This window comes from Anguilla rostrata, chromosome 12 (assembly GCF_018555375.3).
Source record: "Anguilla rostrata isolate EN2019 chromosome 12, ASM1855537v3, whole genome shotgun sequence".
NCBI classification, from domain to species: Eukaryota; Metazoa; Chordata; class Actinopteri; order Anguilliformes; family Anguillidae; genus Anguilla; species Anguilla rostrata.
The window spans coordinates 23,625,928-23,642,189 of record NC_057944.1 but is presented as its reverse complement, the minus strand read 5'-3'; the positions used below and the strand labels follow the sequence as shown (position 1 = coordinate 23,642,189).

At 42.4% G+C, this 16,262-nt stretch overlaps 1 protein-coding gene across 2 annotated transcripts in view; it reads right to left on the bottom strand.

The window, feature by feature from the left end:
- LOC135236038 (calsyntenin-2-like) overlaps positions 1-16,262 on the bottom strand; it is a 241,257-nt gene that overhangs the window by 8,551 nt on the left and 216,444 nt on the right. The window contains exons 9-13 of one of the 2 annotated variants that reach the window (XM_064302186.1): positions 11,886-12,048; positions 8,879-9,045; positions 6,351-6,499; positions 2,729-2,991; positions 69-239 (exon numbers count right to left, since the gene is read on the bottom strand). In XM_064302186.1, coding sequence (XP_064158256.1) covers positions 69-239; positions 2,729-2,991; positions 6,351-6,499; positions 8,879-9,045; positions 11,886-12,048 — 913 coding nt within the window. The remainder of the gene's footprint in view (positions 1-68; positions 240-2,728; positions 2,992-6,350; positions 6,500-8,878; positions 9,046-11,885; positions 12,049-16,262) is intronic. The other variant, XM_064302187.1, reaches the window with a different exon arrangement.

The following is a 16,262-nucleotide window of genomic DNA, read 5'->3' as shown; positions in this document are numbered from 1 at the left end:
AAGAATATTTTGGAGAGAAGAAGGCAGAAGCCGTCTGGTATGTGGTGGGCTGCTGTGGGTGGACGCACCGTAGATGGAGATGCCGGAGGTGGAGTTGGTGGCGTCCAGGTGCTTCCCCAGAAGGGAGCTGCGGTCTAGATGCAGGCTCTCCTGCCCGGGGTTCAGCTCCTCTCCCATCACCAGCACATCACAGTAGTCCAGGTTGTGGATGATCTCCTCCAGTACTCCGGGCCTGTGGGCTGTTAAATGTATCACAAGGGAAAGAATGCCTTATGATAAAGCTTAACCTATTTGTGTTCACCTGCTACGAACTGAGACACTCCTCATTCATCCAGCAGTACGAAGTACATGTTGCTTATTGTGGGAGGTCAGTTTTTTGAATGATGAATGTGTATCACTCAATAGACCAAAATGGTTTTGATATCTTCCTGGACTCATTCACTAATGCACGCTGTAAGAGGTCTCAAGCCCACAGCCACAGATTTGGGCTGACACAGCGAGGCTTTCTGCACACTGGTGTTTATTAGACGAGCTCTTCGCTCCTCTGAAAACACCTGGCTGCCTCATGCCGTGATTGACTGCGGGGGAACGACATCTCCAAGGTCTGTTTTTCACACAGAGCCGCGGCGGCAAGCAGGTCCTCAGTTTTCATGGCTCGCGGCTGGTGGCGGCGGCGGCGGAGGAGTGACGGTACGCACTTTTAATGAAGTGCCGATATCTGGCCTCCATTGCGCGGCGAGACAGTCCACATAAGTTAAGCCCAGGCTGGGGGATTGGTGGCGGCGTTATTGACAGACCCATTCGGGTTATTAAGCATGCCGTCTGCGGCGGATGAAATATTCATCCGGGATGACGCGGGCCCGTGAGGTCAGAGACGGTGCCCGCCGGCGGAGGGCTGCATCGCGGCGGCACGCGCCGCTGAGCAGGTTTTTCTCCGCTCTGACGCGAGCTCACAGGCAATCCCTCTCTGCCTGCCGCTGCATTCCCTCCACCGGGCATAAATCACGCAGGGCTTAGGGTGAGGACAGAGACTGGCGCAGTGTCAGCGTTAACGGTGCGCTTATTCGCTTGATTCATAATGGAACCTTCTGATTGTTTGTACACCCCACTGCCTTGAGTCTGTGGGCAGTGTGCTTCACAGGTTAACACGCCATCTGCATTACAGACGAAGTTTATATGAGGGCAGTTAATAACATGCACGTACGTGGCATGTATGCACGCACAGCATGTGGACACGCATCACTGCAAAAAAAAAAAATTAAATATAAATAGAGAGAGAAAATGCCTTTAAAATAATGCTGATTGAGCCAGTGAAATAGAACAGAGTATAAACCAGGGCTGATTTCATATGGAGTGGGAATGTCCTGGATTTGTTGTCATTCTGGATGGTTCTGTGGGCAGATACTGTGACCCAGATGAAGGCTTCTGCTATGTGAAGTGAAGATGGGGGTGTACTGGCATGTGCCTCATATATATATATATATATATATACTATATAATTCAACTGGACTAAAGCTCCCAGGTGTAATCAGTGCAAATGTTTGTGGGTGTGTGGGTGGATGCGTATGTGTGTGTGTCCTGTTCTCTCTGAATCTTTTTGTGCCCCTGGAGTCCTGTTTATTCAGTCCTGGCCTGTTGCTCTTTTGTTGTGTTGATCCACAGGCCGCACTTTGTCTGCTCTGGCATGGCGACAGGGCCATGGTGTTACCTGAATGAAGCCTGAAAGGGGAAATGTTTGAACTCTAGCGCTGCCTCTGCCTCCCCTCACTTTCTTTTCTCAGGTTTTAAATGGCGGGTGACTCTAGAAGCTCGGCAAAATCTGAAAGCGACTCATAGTTCTCAACAAAAGGCAGTTTTGTCCGATTATCTTTCACATTGGCGGCTTCCATTCTGCCAAGGCACAATGTACTGCATGGAGGATGTGGGCTCTGTGGTGCTTTGAATTGTGAATGCCTGCGACATTTTTGTACTTCTTAGCAAGATCACAGAATCATTTGGCTTCTATGCAAGATTCCTAAGAAACTCAGAACTTAGGAAGGTAGCCAAGATCTAGTCATACTAAGCAATATCACCAATGCATGGGATGTAAAACTCTCTCACACACATTCTTATTTTATCAAGCAAATGATAGATATGTAAAAGACTGCCCTGTAAAATATTCATAGTTGCTGACTGGGCAGTCCAGGACTCTTGGTCACATTAAAAGTTAAACACATAAGATGTGTTTTGCATGTTGGTCTTTGAAGTGGGATTTATGTTCATGAATGAAACAGCAGCTCATCTGTTTAAAAATGACTCTGATCATTTGGGAAATAGTGCTGTCACTTATTCATGTGCTTATTTGCTTTTATCTCCGGATGCAGACATGGTGGTGTAATGCGGGTAGGTCTTCACTGCACGGCAAGAGATACGATCGGTACGCTTGGCGAAAGACCAAGATCCCCAACTCCAGCAAAGTGAGTTTTTAACTGGTGAGCTATCTGTATCAGCTTAGGCTTGGACCACACCAGCTGTGTGTCAAACTATAGTATATTACTACAATTGAAATTCACATCCTGCAACATCGCCCAACTGCAAAGGATCAGGGAGACACCTGTGCTGTATTGTCAATGAGCAGCTTAAAGCCGGATTCAGTTAATGTGCTGTATAAATCTGCTTAATCTCCTCGGCCTCTGCTACCTGAGTTATGTCTGGTAGCTGTGTTCTGCACCTGTGTTGAGTCCGCTACCTCTGCTGTGGGAAGGGGCGTCGTTCTTGGTGACTGTGCTGAGTCCGCTACCTCTGCTGTGGGAAGGGGCATCGTTCTTGGTGACTGTGCTGATGATGTGCAGGTCCTGGAACAGGGGCAGGCCAGCCAGGCCACTCAGGTCAGCCGCCGGCTGGGTCAGACGCTCCGTCCCGGTGATGGTGATACGGGGCTCACTGGGCTGCAGAACCATCACCACCGCCTCAATGTCCGGGACCAAGATACAGGTATCCTCTCCAAAACACCTGAAAGAGAGAGAGAGACAGAGAGAGAATATGAGACAGACAACAGAGAGAGGCCGACCTGCATGTCTTGCATGAGAGAGATGATTGATGTGACTGGTATTATTTGATACTGTTCTGGGGCAAAGAGCTCAGTGAGGCTGTGCTAATGTGGGGGAGGAGGTAGTATGGGTATGCTTTATTATTGACATTACACACAAACAACAAAGTAACAGACCAAATGAAGGGAATTGGACAAGGTATCTGGGAGAGTTTTTTATATTGGAATGCTTTCATTCACTTCCATAACCAAAAAAAAAAACTCATCGGATTCGTGTGTTCCTTTATAATCTGCTTGTGATTACAGTTATCTTGGTGCCGTAATTCTTGACTCTCTGCACTAACCGCTAATGTGAACACATTAATAGCAAACAAATGGAATATGTTCTGCACTGGCTGTTTCCTTTAGCTTCCAGGACTAGAAATGTGTTTCCTTAGACTCTCTAATCACTACGTTCCCTGTATCGGAGAGGTATTGTTGTGGAAAAGATGGGGGCAGCCATGCAAAGAGAGCCGATTCCTTGGGCTGCGACAAAGAACTTGGACTCTTTCCAGATTAATTAATGAGAAAATGAAGGATGGGGGGGTGGGTGGTAAAATTGAGGATTCTGCCTTCTTTTTCCTGACGCTTTTATTTATTTCATAAAGGTATGTCAGACCCACTTTTGTGTTTATAAAATTAATTAACACACCTGTTCATTTGCTTATGATGATACAGCATTAGTTAATAACTGAAAAATAAAAACGTAATTCCATCACAGGAGCCCAACGTGGGAGGAGCGGAGCTCTTTTGATGAGGTGGTTGGAGTGCATGTTGTTTTGTACTAGGCACTGATGTAACTGAAAGAGAGTTTGTAATACTGCGTTAATGTTTCCATTCTGTTCCTGCCACCTGATGCACCGCAAATCACAGGCTTTTAGCCTCATTAATAAAATCAGAAATAGACTCATCTATTTCTAATTACAGCATGAAAAACAAAGCCAAAAGCCAAACAACAAATAAATGAAAACAGGCTGGGGAGAAAGTCTCATAGCAAATTCACTAGAGAGAGATCAATCCATTTAATTTATATCCATTTTATGCACTTCAAAGCATTAGAGCTCTTCATGAAACATATCAGGCCTCTCTTTGTATTTATAGAGGTGATTTGAAGATGTTGTCATCTGAATCGGGTTGCTGCCATTAGAGCTCCAGTGCTCAGTGCATGTATTGATCAGGCACGTCTGCTCTGATTTTGCTCATCTTCTTCATCACTTAGCCTCCGACGTGTCCCCCCGAGGAGCTATTGGTGTTGGATCAATTCAATAGGCTTCATCTCACACTCATACACAATCACTCACACACATACACATGCACTCACACACACACACACACACACACACACTGGACTGACAAAGGGCCTCTCGTGATAACAGTATGAGTGGGAGGAGTTAATCCCAATACAGGATAGAAAAATCTACTTCCTAGAGGTTTTAAGGGGGATTCTGTTGTGGAAGCCAGATTTGCAAGCCATTTTTTAAATATCCTAAGAATCCAAATTCGCATTTGCTTCTAGATTTCCATGGCACATTTGTGGGATGAATCTGCAATAAGGGTGCGACTCCAGCAAATAACTGACAAAAAAAACCTTTCCCTCAAAGAACCTGAAGCTGAAACAATGTAAATATGCAAATGTTATAACAATAATGTATTTATTTATGATCTCAGTGCCAGAAGTCTTCCCCTGCTGCTCCAGCAGTAGGGACTCCACCCTCAGCTTTGCATTGAACCTGACGTTAGGGCAGAGCACGCTCCCTTAGGCCTAAGCTGTAGGGAATCATGCATATTTAAAACCAGCATGAATATTAACACAGGCCCACGTGTAAAGGCTATTATAAAATCCAACGCCTCTGTCTTGTCCGCTGGCAAATAAAAAGAATATTAATAAATAAAATAAAATTTAAAAAGTTGCCCCAGGTGCCAATCAGAGCAGTAGAGGACTGAAGGAGGATTAAAGAACAAGGGAGAGAAAATCATATTGCTCAGTTGAAAAAGGAAAAGAGTAGTGAATCCTCGGGGAGTCTGATGCCTTGTTGTGTGGTTTGAAGGTGGTGCAGTGGTGCAGTAGACACAGCCCTCAGGGGAGAGAAGTCAAAGACGTAGCCAACTGGAGACAGGCAGCAAGGCTTTGAATATTACATTAACAATAAGCCCTCCGAGTCTGCATGGCTCATCACCGCCTCCCAGTCACTGATACGGCAAGTTTTCAGAGTTTCCTACTTCATTTCTTTCTTTTTAAATTTATTTTAACATAGTCGCTGTGGTCTTATTGTCCACACTAGTGTACAGTAAATGAGGGAGGGATCAGTCTCTCCACTCATGTTGGTGGCTCCCAGTCTCCGTGTAAGGTATTCTTCTTTCATTCTAAATGAAGCTCCACAGCTGAAGAGCTCTGGTTCCTGACTGGGACCAAGGCAGCTCACTCTCATCGAGAAATGAAAAGCATGTGTTCCTTCTGATGAGATCACTATAACTTTAGTTTTCTAACCCAGTGAAGTAGCAGGAATGGTGAGCTTAGGATCCATTTGTTTCATTCAGTTTGTTTTTAACTAATGCATATTTAAAATAGGAAGGTTCAGACCCTGCATCTAAAAGCTTTATTAATTGAGATTAGTAATATGGGGATATGGTGGGGTTAAATGGTAAACAGCTTTATAGGCTGAAGCAACACAGCAGCTGGCCAATGCTCCTCAGTAACCTAGGCAACTCCATGGCTTTGCAAGCTATCCAGCCCTGCAGGTGTCCAATATTGACCAAGCTGTGCTGAAAAGCTTAACACGTCCATTTGATGGTATGATTCTATTTTAAAAATGTCTTGCTTTGTTTGAATGGCAGCCCAGTGACCCTGTGGGACACCAGCATGCAGATGGCAGCTTATTTGTGGGCACTAAAGTTTGGCCCTTAATCTGCTTTTCCACACATGTTCAAATGAGTATTTGGGGAAGAATCTTTTGTTTGTTTGCTTGGCATGGAAAAAGTTAAGGAAATGTTTGAGAATAAAAAAAGACTGCAATCATTATGGCTACAACAGGAACAAGCAATGACGATTAACAGCATAGAAAAAAAAAAAAAATTGTGTCAGGGCTGGAACGTGATGCATGGATAGGTAATAAGCAATGGTCTGGTTAGCATGCACATGTGAGCAGGGAATAGATAGACTTGTAGCATTATCTATGTCTCAGATGGTAATGCATTATTATTTGTGGTGGGACATGGGGGCAATAGAACCCCTGGGACCTCAGCCTCAAGGATGTAAAACGTGGTAAAGTGCCGGGGGGCTTACTGCACAGAGGTGGAGATGCGGAGGCGACGGATGCCAGGGGTGGGGAACTGACGCGAATTGATGTAGGCCACCTTCTTCAGGGCCATATTCATGTTCTCCAGGTCGTCTCCCTCCATGACAAGTATTGACTGAGCCGGGTTGAAGTGGAACTGGCCAAAGAGCAAAAGACAGAGAGCGGAAAGGGTTCATTCAGCAGATGGAAAAACAAACGAGGGGGCGGATGGTGAGGGAGGGGATGGATAGCCAGAGAGAGAGGGAGAAAAAAGAGGGAAGTGGATAGATGAGGGAGCATGATGGCTGGCCACAATTTGAAGGATGGAAACAGCAAGGGAAGGATGGAGTGAGTCAGAGAGAGGCATGCAGAGGTAAAATTGGCAGAATGTAAAGACAGAGAACACAGTCACAGACAACAGCAACAGTTTTCCATACGTAACACCTGTGGCACATTTCATCCGCTGATGTGAAAGAAATTACTTGCCCTCCTTATTGAGACTGCAGTCAGTGTGGCCAGAGTCAATCAGGTGGCCTTGTGCACAGATCAACGCTAAAGCTATCCGCTAACGTCGCAATCGAAGGGCAGAAACACAGACGGGAAAAAAGGGACGGCCAAGGTGAAAAGACTGGGAAAAGAAATGCCTCACTCTGATGAACAGGATCAGAAGCCACTTAAACTCCAGAGACAATTGCTGCTCCCAGTAGGGCAAATTCTTGGGCATGTAGGAACTCTGTTCAACTGCAGAGGGGCTGTGCTCTGTAGAAGGGGATAGGCTGGTCCTGTCTGTGGCAAACCCACCCAATCTAAAGATGCAGGCCTCGTCAAATGTTTTCCTGTGATTGCACCATAAAAGTTACTCATCGATCTTAAATGGTTTCCTTTAGCTCCAGGGGTCAGGAACCTCAGATAAGCTCAGAGAATTAAACACTTCTCTCTTTTTTTACTAAAGATAAAATGAGCTGTGCCTCAAAAATTCTACTCTCTCCCTTTCAACCTTGTTTCCGCTATCTCTACCGTAAAAGGCTGACATGATTCCATCTCTCAGAAATGACATAAAACACTTTTTGATAAAGGTGCATCAAAAGGGCTGGCTCAAGATTGAGCCCTGCAGCCCACAAACACAGCCATCTCTTCTGTCTGTGCTGTGGGATGGATTGCCTGCAGGCCAGGAAAGTGGAGCAATAACGCTTTTCGGGATGTTTTTTTTTCTTTTTTTCTACACATGCTGTAGACTGAAACCCACGGCAACATCACTCCTCATCCCCTGTAACCACTGCCATCCTGCTGTTAATCCCCAACCTGGCAATTAATTATAAGTCAGGCCTGTGTTCTCTTAATTAGAGATCCAGTTCAATTACCTTGGTCATTATCCACAGTGTAATCAATATGCATTTCATTTTACCAACATTCATACATTAGGGTCAAACATTTTTCTCCCCTCTAATGTGATGGATCAACCAAGTCATGAGATGTATCTCATTTATAACCAGGCCTTTGTCTTTGGTTACAGCGATTCTCTCCAGTCTTAACATTAGCAGAGAGTGTCAATATTTCTTTTAGTCAGCTGAGCTGACCGATAAATGACTGCACTGCGCCCATGTACTATCGAAGAGCAATTTGGCACTCACCTAGACAGCATTTCAAGGAACAGGATATCACATTCCTCATCGGGGCCCAACACAAAATGACCATGTTTGAGTTGTCAGTGGTGATGAGAAATGGCATTGATTTTCACAGCAAAAAGAAGATTATCCTTTAACCTATTTGTACAGTCCGGAATAGATTTGAATGCAGTTTTCAAAGAGCGGCATTGAGACTGATTTATGTGCCTGGGGATGCAAGCATTGATTGATGGGAGTTCTGGTTCGACGTGGCTTATGTGGAATGCAGAGTGTGTGAACGTTCTTTGAGCACTGCTGTATGATGAAAACTTGTTTTCCATATTGCCATTTAAGTTTAACCTTGACAGCTACAAATAAGCAACACGGACAAATAAATGTGCAATTTTCTCCCAAGGTTTTTTAAGCTTTATTTTTGTAAATGTTTCTAACCATGGAAAGTGCGTATTCTGCTACTATACAGTGGGCTTTTATACTAGAAGAGAGAGGTAACAAACCTTGGGAACAATAGGCTTTCCACCACCAGAGGCCCAATTCCACAGGCCTAGAGGCCAATGACCTGGTCATTACTGCACCCTGCTGGCCCATTTACCCATCTAGCCTGTAGCAAACATTTTGTCTGTGTGCAGTACATTTAATTTTCATTTCAGTTTAATTTTTCACTCTCCATTCATTCGATGCATGAGGTGTCACTGAGGCTAAGGCTGGACTGGATATTTCATAAATCAGAAATGAACAGAATGACATAAAGCGCAAGATTGAGACAAGCATTTCCTTCTGAATAAGCAACGATTATAGTCATGCTATATTGTCCTCAGAATTTATTGTCTGTCGTCTCTGCTCAAAGAGGTAGGGGCATCTGTTGACAGTGTGTGCTGTCTGAAGTCTTCATGAGCAAGTATTTGGCGTGATACCTTGATGCCCTTGCCCAAGCTCTCCAGGGAGTTGATATCCAGACCCTCCTTGCAGGCCTGCAGGCAGGAAATGACTTTCTGGCTCTCGATCTTCCCCGGTCGAATAGTCAGCCCTGACAGGCTGCCACGGAAGTACTGGGTGAAGCGTGGTTTTGTCACTTCGCCTCCTGAAGATGGACACATTGGTGAGCGTGTTACGTTGGTTTTCATTCATTCACTTGGCAGGCACCTGCACACAGGATGGATATCAATGATGTCCATGGATATCGATATGCCACTATATTCAATACCACTGCATATTCTAATGCTATTCAGTGTAAGTACCTTAATCAATGATACTAAAGCCAGTTTTTGAATTTAACAGTTATGCTGTGCTGTTTGTTGTTTAAAATGTTTATGTTACTCTTGGAACTGAATTCTCTCACCTGAGTTAAAACCAAGGCTGATTTGATTTCGCTGTAAGTCATTGTATTTTTATCACTGGTATTTGTCATTCCGTGAACCCACTCAATTTTAATTATTATTCTCTAGACTCCTGTCTGGTAAATTGGCAGTTTCTGTGTTGCTAATGGTCTTTGGTGCCATTCATTCATTGACATTCGGAAAATGCTGTCACTACTCCGTTCAGCCATTGTTTAATTGACTATGATTTTCCATTATTTCCTCACAGATGTTTTCAATTAACTGTTATGGCACCATGACCATTAGGGGTGCTGAAATGGAAAATGGAGGGATTTTATTATTTTAGTATTCTTAAAGAAGAATAACATTCATACAATTCTGCTGACACATTTTCATCACTCTGGCTTTATGTTGACTTTATCGCACTCTATAGGGGTTTACCATAAAGATGAAAGGGCAAGGATTGATGGTAGTATGTGAGAAAGCATTTTTAAAATTGTACAGTAATTTGTTACTATTCTCTTATATTCTTGTACCCATGTTCTTATATTTGTCAAACCAATTTAACAGAATATACTTAAATATATTTAACTGAGACAGACAGACAGATAGATAAATAGAGAGAGAGAGAGCGCACATGTGAGGATTTGTAATTACAGGCAAGTGAGAAATGAGAAACAAAGATAGAAAGAAAAAAAAACTTGTGATGTTTCAGCAGGCATATTGCAGAAAAAATCATCACACATCGTGTTGATGAGTTGGGGTAGATGTACCAGTCTCACACTGCAGAAATAAATATCCTTTCATATACACTGCTTGGCCAAAAAAAAAATTAGAGTTGCCCACTCTAATATTTCGTTGGACCGCCTTTAGCTTTGATTACGGCGCGCATTCGTCGTGGCATTGTTTTGACAACCTCATGCAACGTCACAACATCTATTTCCATCCATATTGCATTATCTTGTATTGACGATGGGAGAATCGAACCACTCCATAAAGTCTTCTCCAGCACATCCCAAAGACTTTCAATGGGGTCAAGGTCAGGACTCTGTGGTGGCCAATTCATGTGTGAAAATGGTTCCTCATGCTCCCAGAACCATTCTTTCACAATTTGAGCCTGATTAATCTTGGCATTGTCGTCCTGGAATATGCCCGTGCATACAGATGGGATAACCTGGTCATTTGTTACGTTCAGGTACTCAGCTGACTTCATTTTATTGCCGCATAACATTGCTGAGCCTAGACCTGACCAATTTAAGCAACCCAAAATCATAACACTGCCTCCAGAGGCTTGTACAGTGGGCACTGTCCAAAAAAAACGGTGACTTGTTTTTGGCCAGGCAGTGTATACACCGAAACTGACGATCACGAATAGTTCAAAGTTGCCATTATTGACCCAACACAAAATTATTTGAGGATGTGAGAGAAGTAAATATACCTCTCTTAAAAAGGAAAAAATAAGATATTGCTGCTGCTTTCATTGCCAAAAAAAAAACTTCTTTTCAAGGTGCTAAAAAAAAAAAAGGGGTCCTCGTCTACTAGCTGGACTACTGTATCTGAAATTTTAATTGCTCAACTGAGAGACTGCAGTTAGGTCAGTTAGTGCTCACATGCCCAGAACCTGATGAATGGGAAGTCCGCTGCATAATACTGCATTGCTAAAGGAGAAAATAAAAAGCATTCAAGCCATGTGGGATAAAGTGACGGTAAGAGCACAGCAGGCTGTTTAATTACCCCTCGGCCACTTCGTCTCCTTTGCTTATCTGCCTCCAGCAAGAGCTCTCACCACTCCTCTACTCCACTCTAATGGTCTGCAGGCTAATTGTAGGAAAGAGTACTAACTAATGCTAATTATCCCTCTTAAGAGATAAAAGCAGCTGACAAATTGTTGGACAGAGGGATCTCAATCCACTTTTGAAAAGAATAAAAAATATAATCCATAAATTTGAGTATGCTGTTGCACATCACAATGTTGAAGATTCTGTGCTGGGGAAAAAATGACATTGGAAGGCAATCTAGTTCTCCAATAGCACGTAAAGTTATCAGCAGTACTTTAGATGAGCTTAGTTCAGCTACAAAAGCATGTGATATCCAGTGAACTTGTCATCTATTCAGGCCTTCTAATCCCCACTTTAAGGCTTTCCCCACTACAAATTCTGGGGGGGAAAGGCAATCATGACTAATAAAAAAAACAATATGAAAGACATCCGTGCATGAGATCTGCTCTGCTACAACTGATGAGCAGCCTGCACCATTTCACCATATGCCACTAAGCCTACTTAGATTTGAAACTTGTGATTTTGTTTTTCGATACTGAAACAGTCAATAACTGCATTTCACTTGTCGGAAATTGCCTGCCTAAATTTACAACAGCAAGCATGCTGTTGTAACATGCATTGCAATTGCTCTCAAATAAGTTTGGTTAATTATTGAGCTAGCAAGAAAAGCATGTTCAAATACAAGGGACTGCCAGCTATCTATGAAGTCCAAATGTTGGAAATGAGCTAGCTAAATCAGTATTACATGAAATAGTTGCAAAAGTGAGTTTTATTAATTATATTTTTGTTGTCATTTCAGCCTGGGGGGAAAAGCAATATATATTGACCTTGCCAGCAGGCACCCACTGTTAGCTGGACATCAATCTGGGAGGGGTGGATGGGCCAGTCGTCTGTCACCAGGTAGGGTTCATAGGTAACGCCATCCACATAGAGGGTCACCACAGGAAACTCCACATTGATCACGTAGTAGTGCCACTCCTTGTCACAAATCTACAAAGGAAAAAATTTGCACATTTAAAGATATTATTCAGCACATTAATCTTTTTCCTTCTAAAAAATGTGAATTGCTGACAGAATAAACACGGTGCGAGGAGAATGAGTTGATGTCTCATGAATGGCGGCCTCACTTTAGAGAGAGAATTTATTAGGAAACTAAAATTTGTCATGGGCCCTATGTCCCCTCATTTTTTTTTACATTAATGTACCTTTAATTGCTCTCCTGCTGGGAGACTGTCTGAGGAGAGAAACTCTACCATGAGGACCAGCTAAATGGAGGCTTAATGCCTGCTCCTGTTATTACAGCAGATGGGAGGATACGTTCTCCTCCACCCAACCCAATCTAGGATGTCTGTGGTGAACAAGAGTGCTGGAGCACTGCTCCATTCTAAAATCTGTAATGGAGCTCACTCCACAACTATCCCTCACACTCCCACAAAAATATATGCATACAACACCTCTACACAAACACACACAGCACATGCACACATAAACACACGATCTCTCTCATTCACACAGTTACACACACTCTCTTTGATGTGTTTTCAAGTCAAATTTTACTAAGCTTGGAGAAATTTAGCATCTTTTGTCTTTCTTCAGTTTGTAATGAATCTCTCATGTGCTGTAGGAGCCAGATTTGAGTTTAAACTTGTTTTCCTTGAGAGACTCTTATTTTTTTGCTTTACATTCATTGGCCTTTGGCTTGAGACTTTTATTGACATTTGCCACAGGTCACCTGATCAGTTAAGATGGCATCTTCCATGCGCCCCAAGTCTCATAGTTTAGACAATGGAAGGCGCTGGGTGACCAATAGTTTTTTACCGCTTCTACGCTTCTATAAACTCAATGTTTTTGGAAATCTATGTACATAATATCATAAGCCTAATTACAGTCAAACGCTTGGTAGATTCTTCACAGAATACCTCTCAACAAAGTAACAATTTATGGCATCAGCAATATCCTTATTCTTATAAAGCAATGCTCAGTCTTTATCCTAGTTGCACTTGAAATCCTCCTTGACTTTCATTTTTCCTATTACAGCATTGAAATAAATTACTTTTTGCATCTTGGGCAATTTGCATTTTAGAGAGCCTCTTAGCTACCAATAGATCGTTTTTAACCTTAGCACGCATATTACAGTATTCAGCCTTATTACTCACAGTGCTGTATATACATACTTACAATATACCCAGAGCCTTGTAAATATCTAATTTGTTATCCACTTTGATTTAGTCCAGTTATGTGTATATGCACAGTAGTTGTTCATGTGAATAGGTCTATTATTTGCTGTGTATTGTACATACACGTGTGGTTCGTGGACAGCTGTCCCAAGAGGCAACTGGCCTAGTTTAGTGGAACTTTGAATTTGAAAGCTCTTTGTTTACTCTGAGCAGGAGAAGGAGACAGCCTAATTCATCTCTGTAAGCATTGCTGGGATATCTCTAGAATGTTTTTTTTTTTTTTTTAATAGCTGACAGCATCAGCATCCCATCAGTCTCTCCACATCCCATTTTAATTATTTCCCACATCAGTTAAATAAACAAGCAATTAACACTGCATCAAACAACAGAGTCTGCCCGGATTAACAAGCAGGTGCAGAAAGCTGACATTTGAAGCAGAAGTGCTTTAGACTGAAGAAATTGTGTTGCTTTCACACAACATACAGACTTACATGCATATATCCATACACAGAGTAAGTAGATGTTTATACACTTTTCTTTGTTGCATTGGATTATAGCCACAAAAATGGTTTGACATATATGAATTTTTCAAATACATTGTTTCTCAGATGGAAAAAAAAAGATCCCTAGAGCACTGTAGGGATAACAAGGGGAGAACAAGGGCCACACTCTCTACTCCATAAAAACTCATGGACTTGGGTGAAGAGTAGAACTACAGGGTGAAAGCTGTATGGAACTATCCTCAACTAGGACTTGATTCTAGAAGCCTCAAATACTCCAATCTTTTCCAATCCCTGTTAAACGTTATCCAAATTTACATCCCACTAAGTTGCATATATTTAGTGACAAACATATATTTACATAGCAGGATTTATATATATTCTTTTTCAGTTACTCCTCCAGTAATCTGGGAAATCCTATTCACTGTGTCAAAGGAATAAACCCAACAGAGTCAAGCAGGTTGGTGACTGATGGATAACCCTGGTTTTCAGGATGCACATACAAACATGCAAACAGGTGCATATATATACACACACAGATCAATACTGGATTTTTTCCTGTAGAATTGACTCTCTGATTGCTGTGTGGGTCGCTCCACTAGATGAGAGCAAGAAGTAGGTGAGTGGCTAAGGTAATGACCAAAGTCAGTAATGAATAAAAGCATCCAAGATATTCATTCCAACAGGTACACAGATCTCGCTCCCTGTAGACTCACAGTCCAGTGAAAATTTGCAGGTGCATTTCTTTGCTCTCATGTTTGTAATTTGCAGGGTGCATTGCTTTGCTTTCATGTGTGTTCATTCAGCTGTGCTCTTGTTTCAGTGCCCACACTGAGAAAGAAAGCAAGCAGGTGTTGGTGGTTTGTGACTAGCTTTGAAATAAATAAGCTCAGTGCTCAGTAGTAGTTTGACTGTGACCTTCAACAGGCACAGCCCTATTTGCACACACACAAATTAATGCGTGCACACAATAATAATCAGACATGCATCCTGTCACCCGCCGTGTGACACCCCTGGGAGGGAAATGCGGCAAGTCCAAGTTTTCACTGTAATTGCCAAATGAGAGCGAAAGTGAAATCATAAGAGAGAGAGGAGAGGGAGGAGAGAGAGAGACAAAAACACAAATAAACAAAAATCTTCACCCTTCCGTCTCACAGGTTCTTGGCAAAAATAACAAACAACAAAGACAAAAGAAAGAAAAACACTGCCACAACTTTTCAGCTGCTCTTTTTCCCAGCTTTTCAGTTGACCAGCACCCTCCACTTTTCAGCTACGCTTACTTTCACTTTGTCTTTAATGCTCTCACAAACGGACTCCTACAAAACTATCTGGCCTCTCTCACACAAACACACACACACACACACACACACACACAACTCTCTCTCTCTCTCTCGTGGTGAGGGTACAAGTAAGAGGTTAGCAGGTCGGGGATGAGGATCAGATGGTGGATCAACAAGAGAGCAGCAGTAGAAGGGAATCAGGCTGTAAACAGAGTGGTTCAGCCTAAGGATAAAGGACGAAGAGTACGAGAAATCGGGGGGAAATCTAACACGGGGTAAAATGTACCACAGACTTTTTAGGTACATGAATCACGCTTGAACAACATATTTCAGATTAAACACGCAGAATTACCATTTCTTTGTCTCCAATGAACAGCCGGAGAGTTCAATAAATATATTGCCAAAAGTCTGTTTTTGCTATATGCAAGTTCATTTTTTACCGGCTACTGTATTGTGTGTGTGTGTGTATGTCAAGGAATTCAAATGTATGTAATTGTAAACATAATCTATTAGTGACTAACAGAGAGCATAGTTTTGATATAGCATGCTAGCTTGCTTTGATTGCTAGCCAGGCGGAAGTCCAGACACCCCCCTGCGGGGTTATACCGAATGGGGTTGTTCGCCTGTTGTCAGTAGACTATTATTTGGATTCGTTGAACTCAGACAGGATCTTTGTAAATATATATAACTCAACTTTAACTTTATACTATGTGGTGACATGTGACATCTTACAACTGATACATCTGTTTGGATCAAACAGACATTAGACAGGAACCAAAAAATAATGTAGTCTTGTGACAGATTTTCACCAATATAGGTAAGCCACGAAACACACAAATGTAATCAAAAAATAAATCAAAGACTGTTTGTATCATATAAAACAGAAATGTATTGAATTGCCTTACTTAGTATTAACGTTTAACGCTATTAAGACTGGTAGGAGTTCCCCGCGCCATGTTAGTTTATATCACAATGTAATATCCCAACCTCTGGGTTAAATGTAATAGAGGGTATGCACATGATGTCACAGTAAGTGAAAGTCACTGCGGTTACACCCACTGAGTGACAGAAAGAATACTGAGTGGCAGCATTAGCGTTCAGCTTGAATGCCGCGAAAACACAAAAAACACATCTAAAATGGGAAAGAACTGTTGTGCGATTGACTGTACAAATAGATTCAACAAGCAATCGGAGCTATCTTTTTACAGACTGCCGAAAGCTAAAGAAAAGAGAAGCAAAAATCCAAG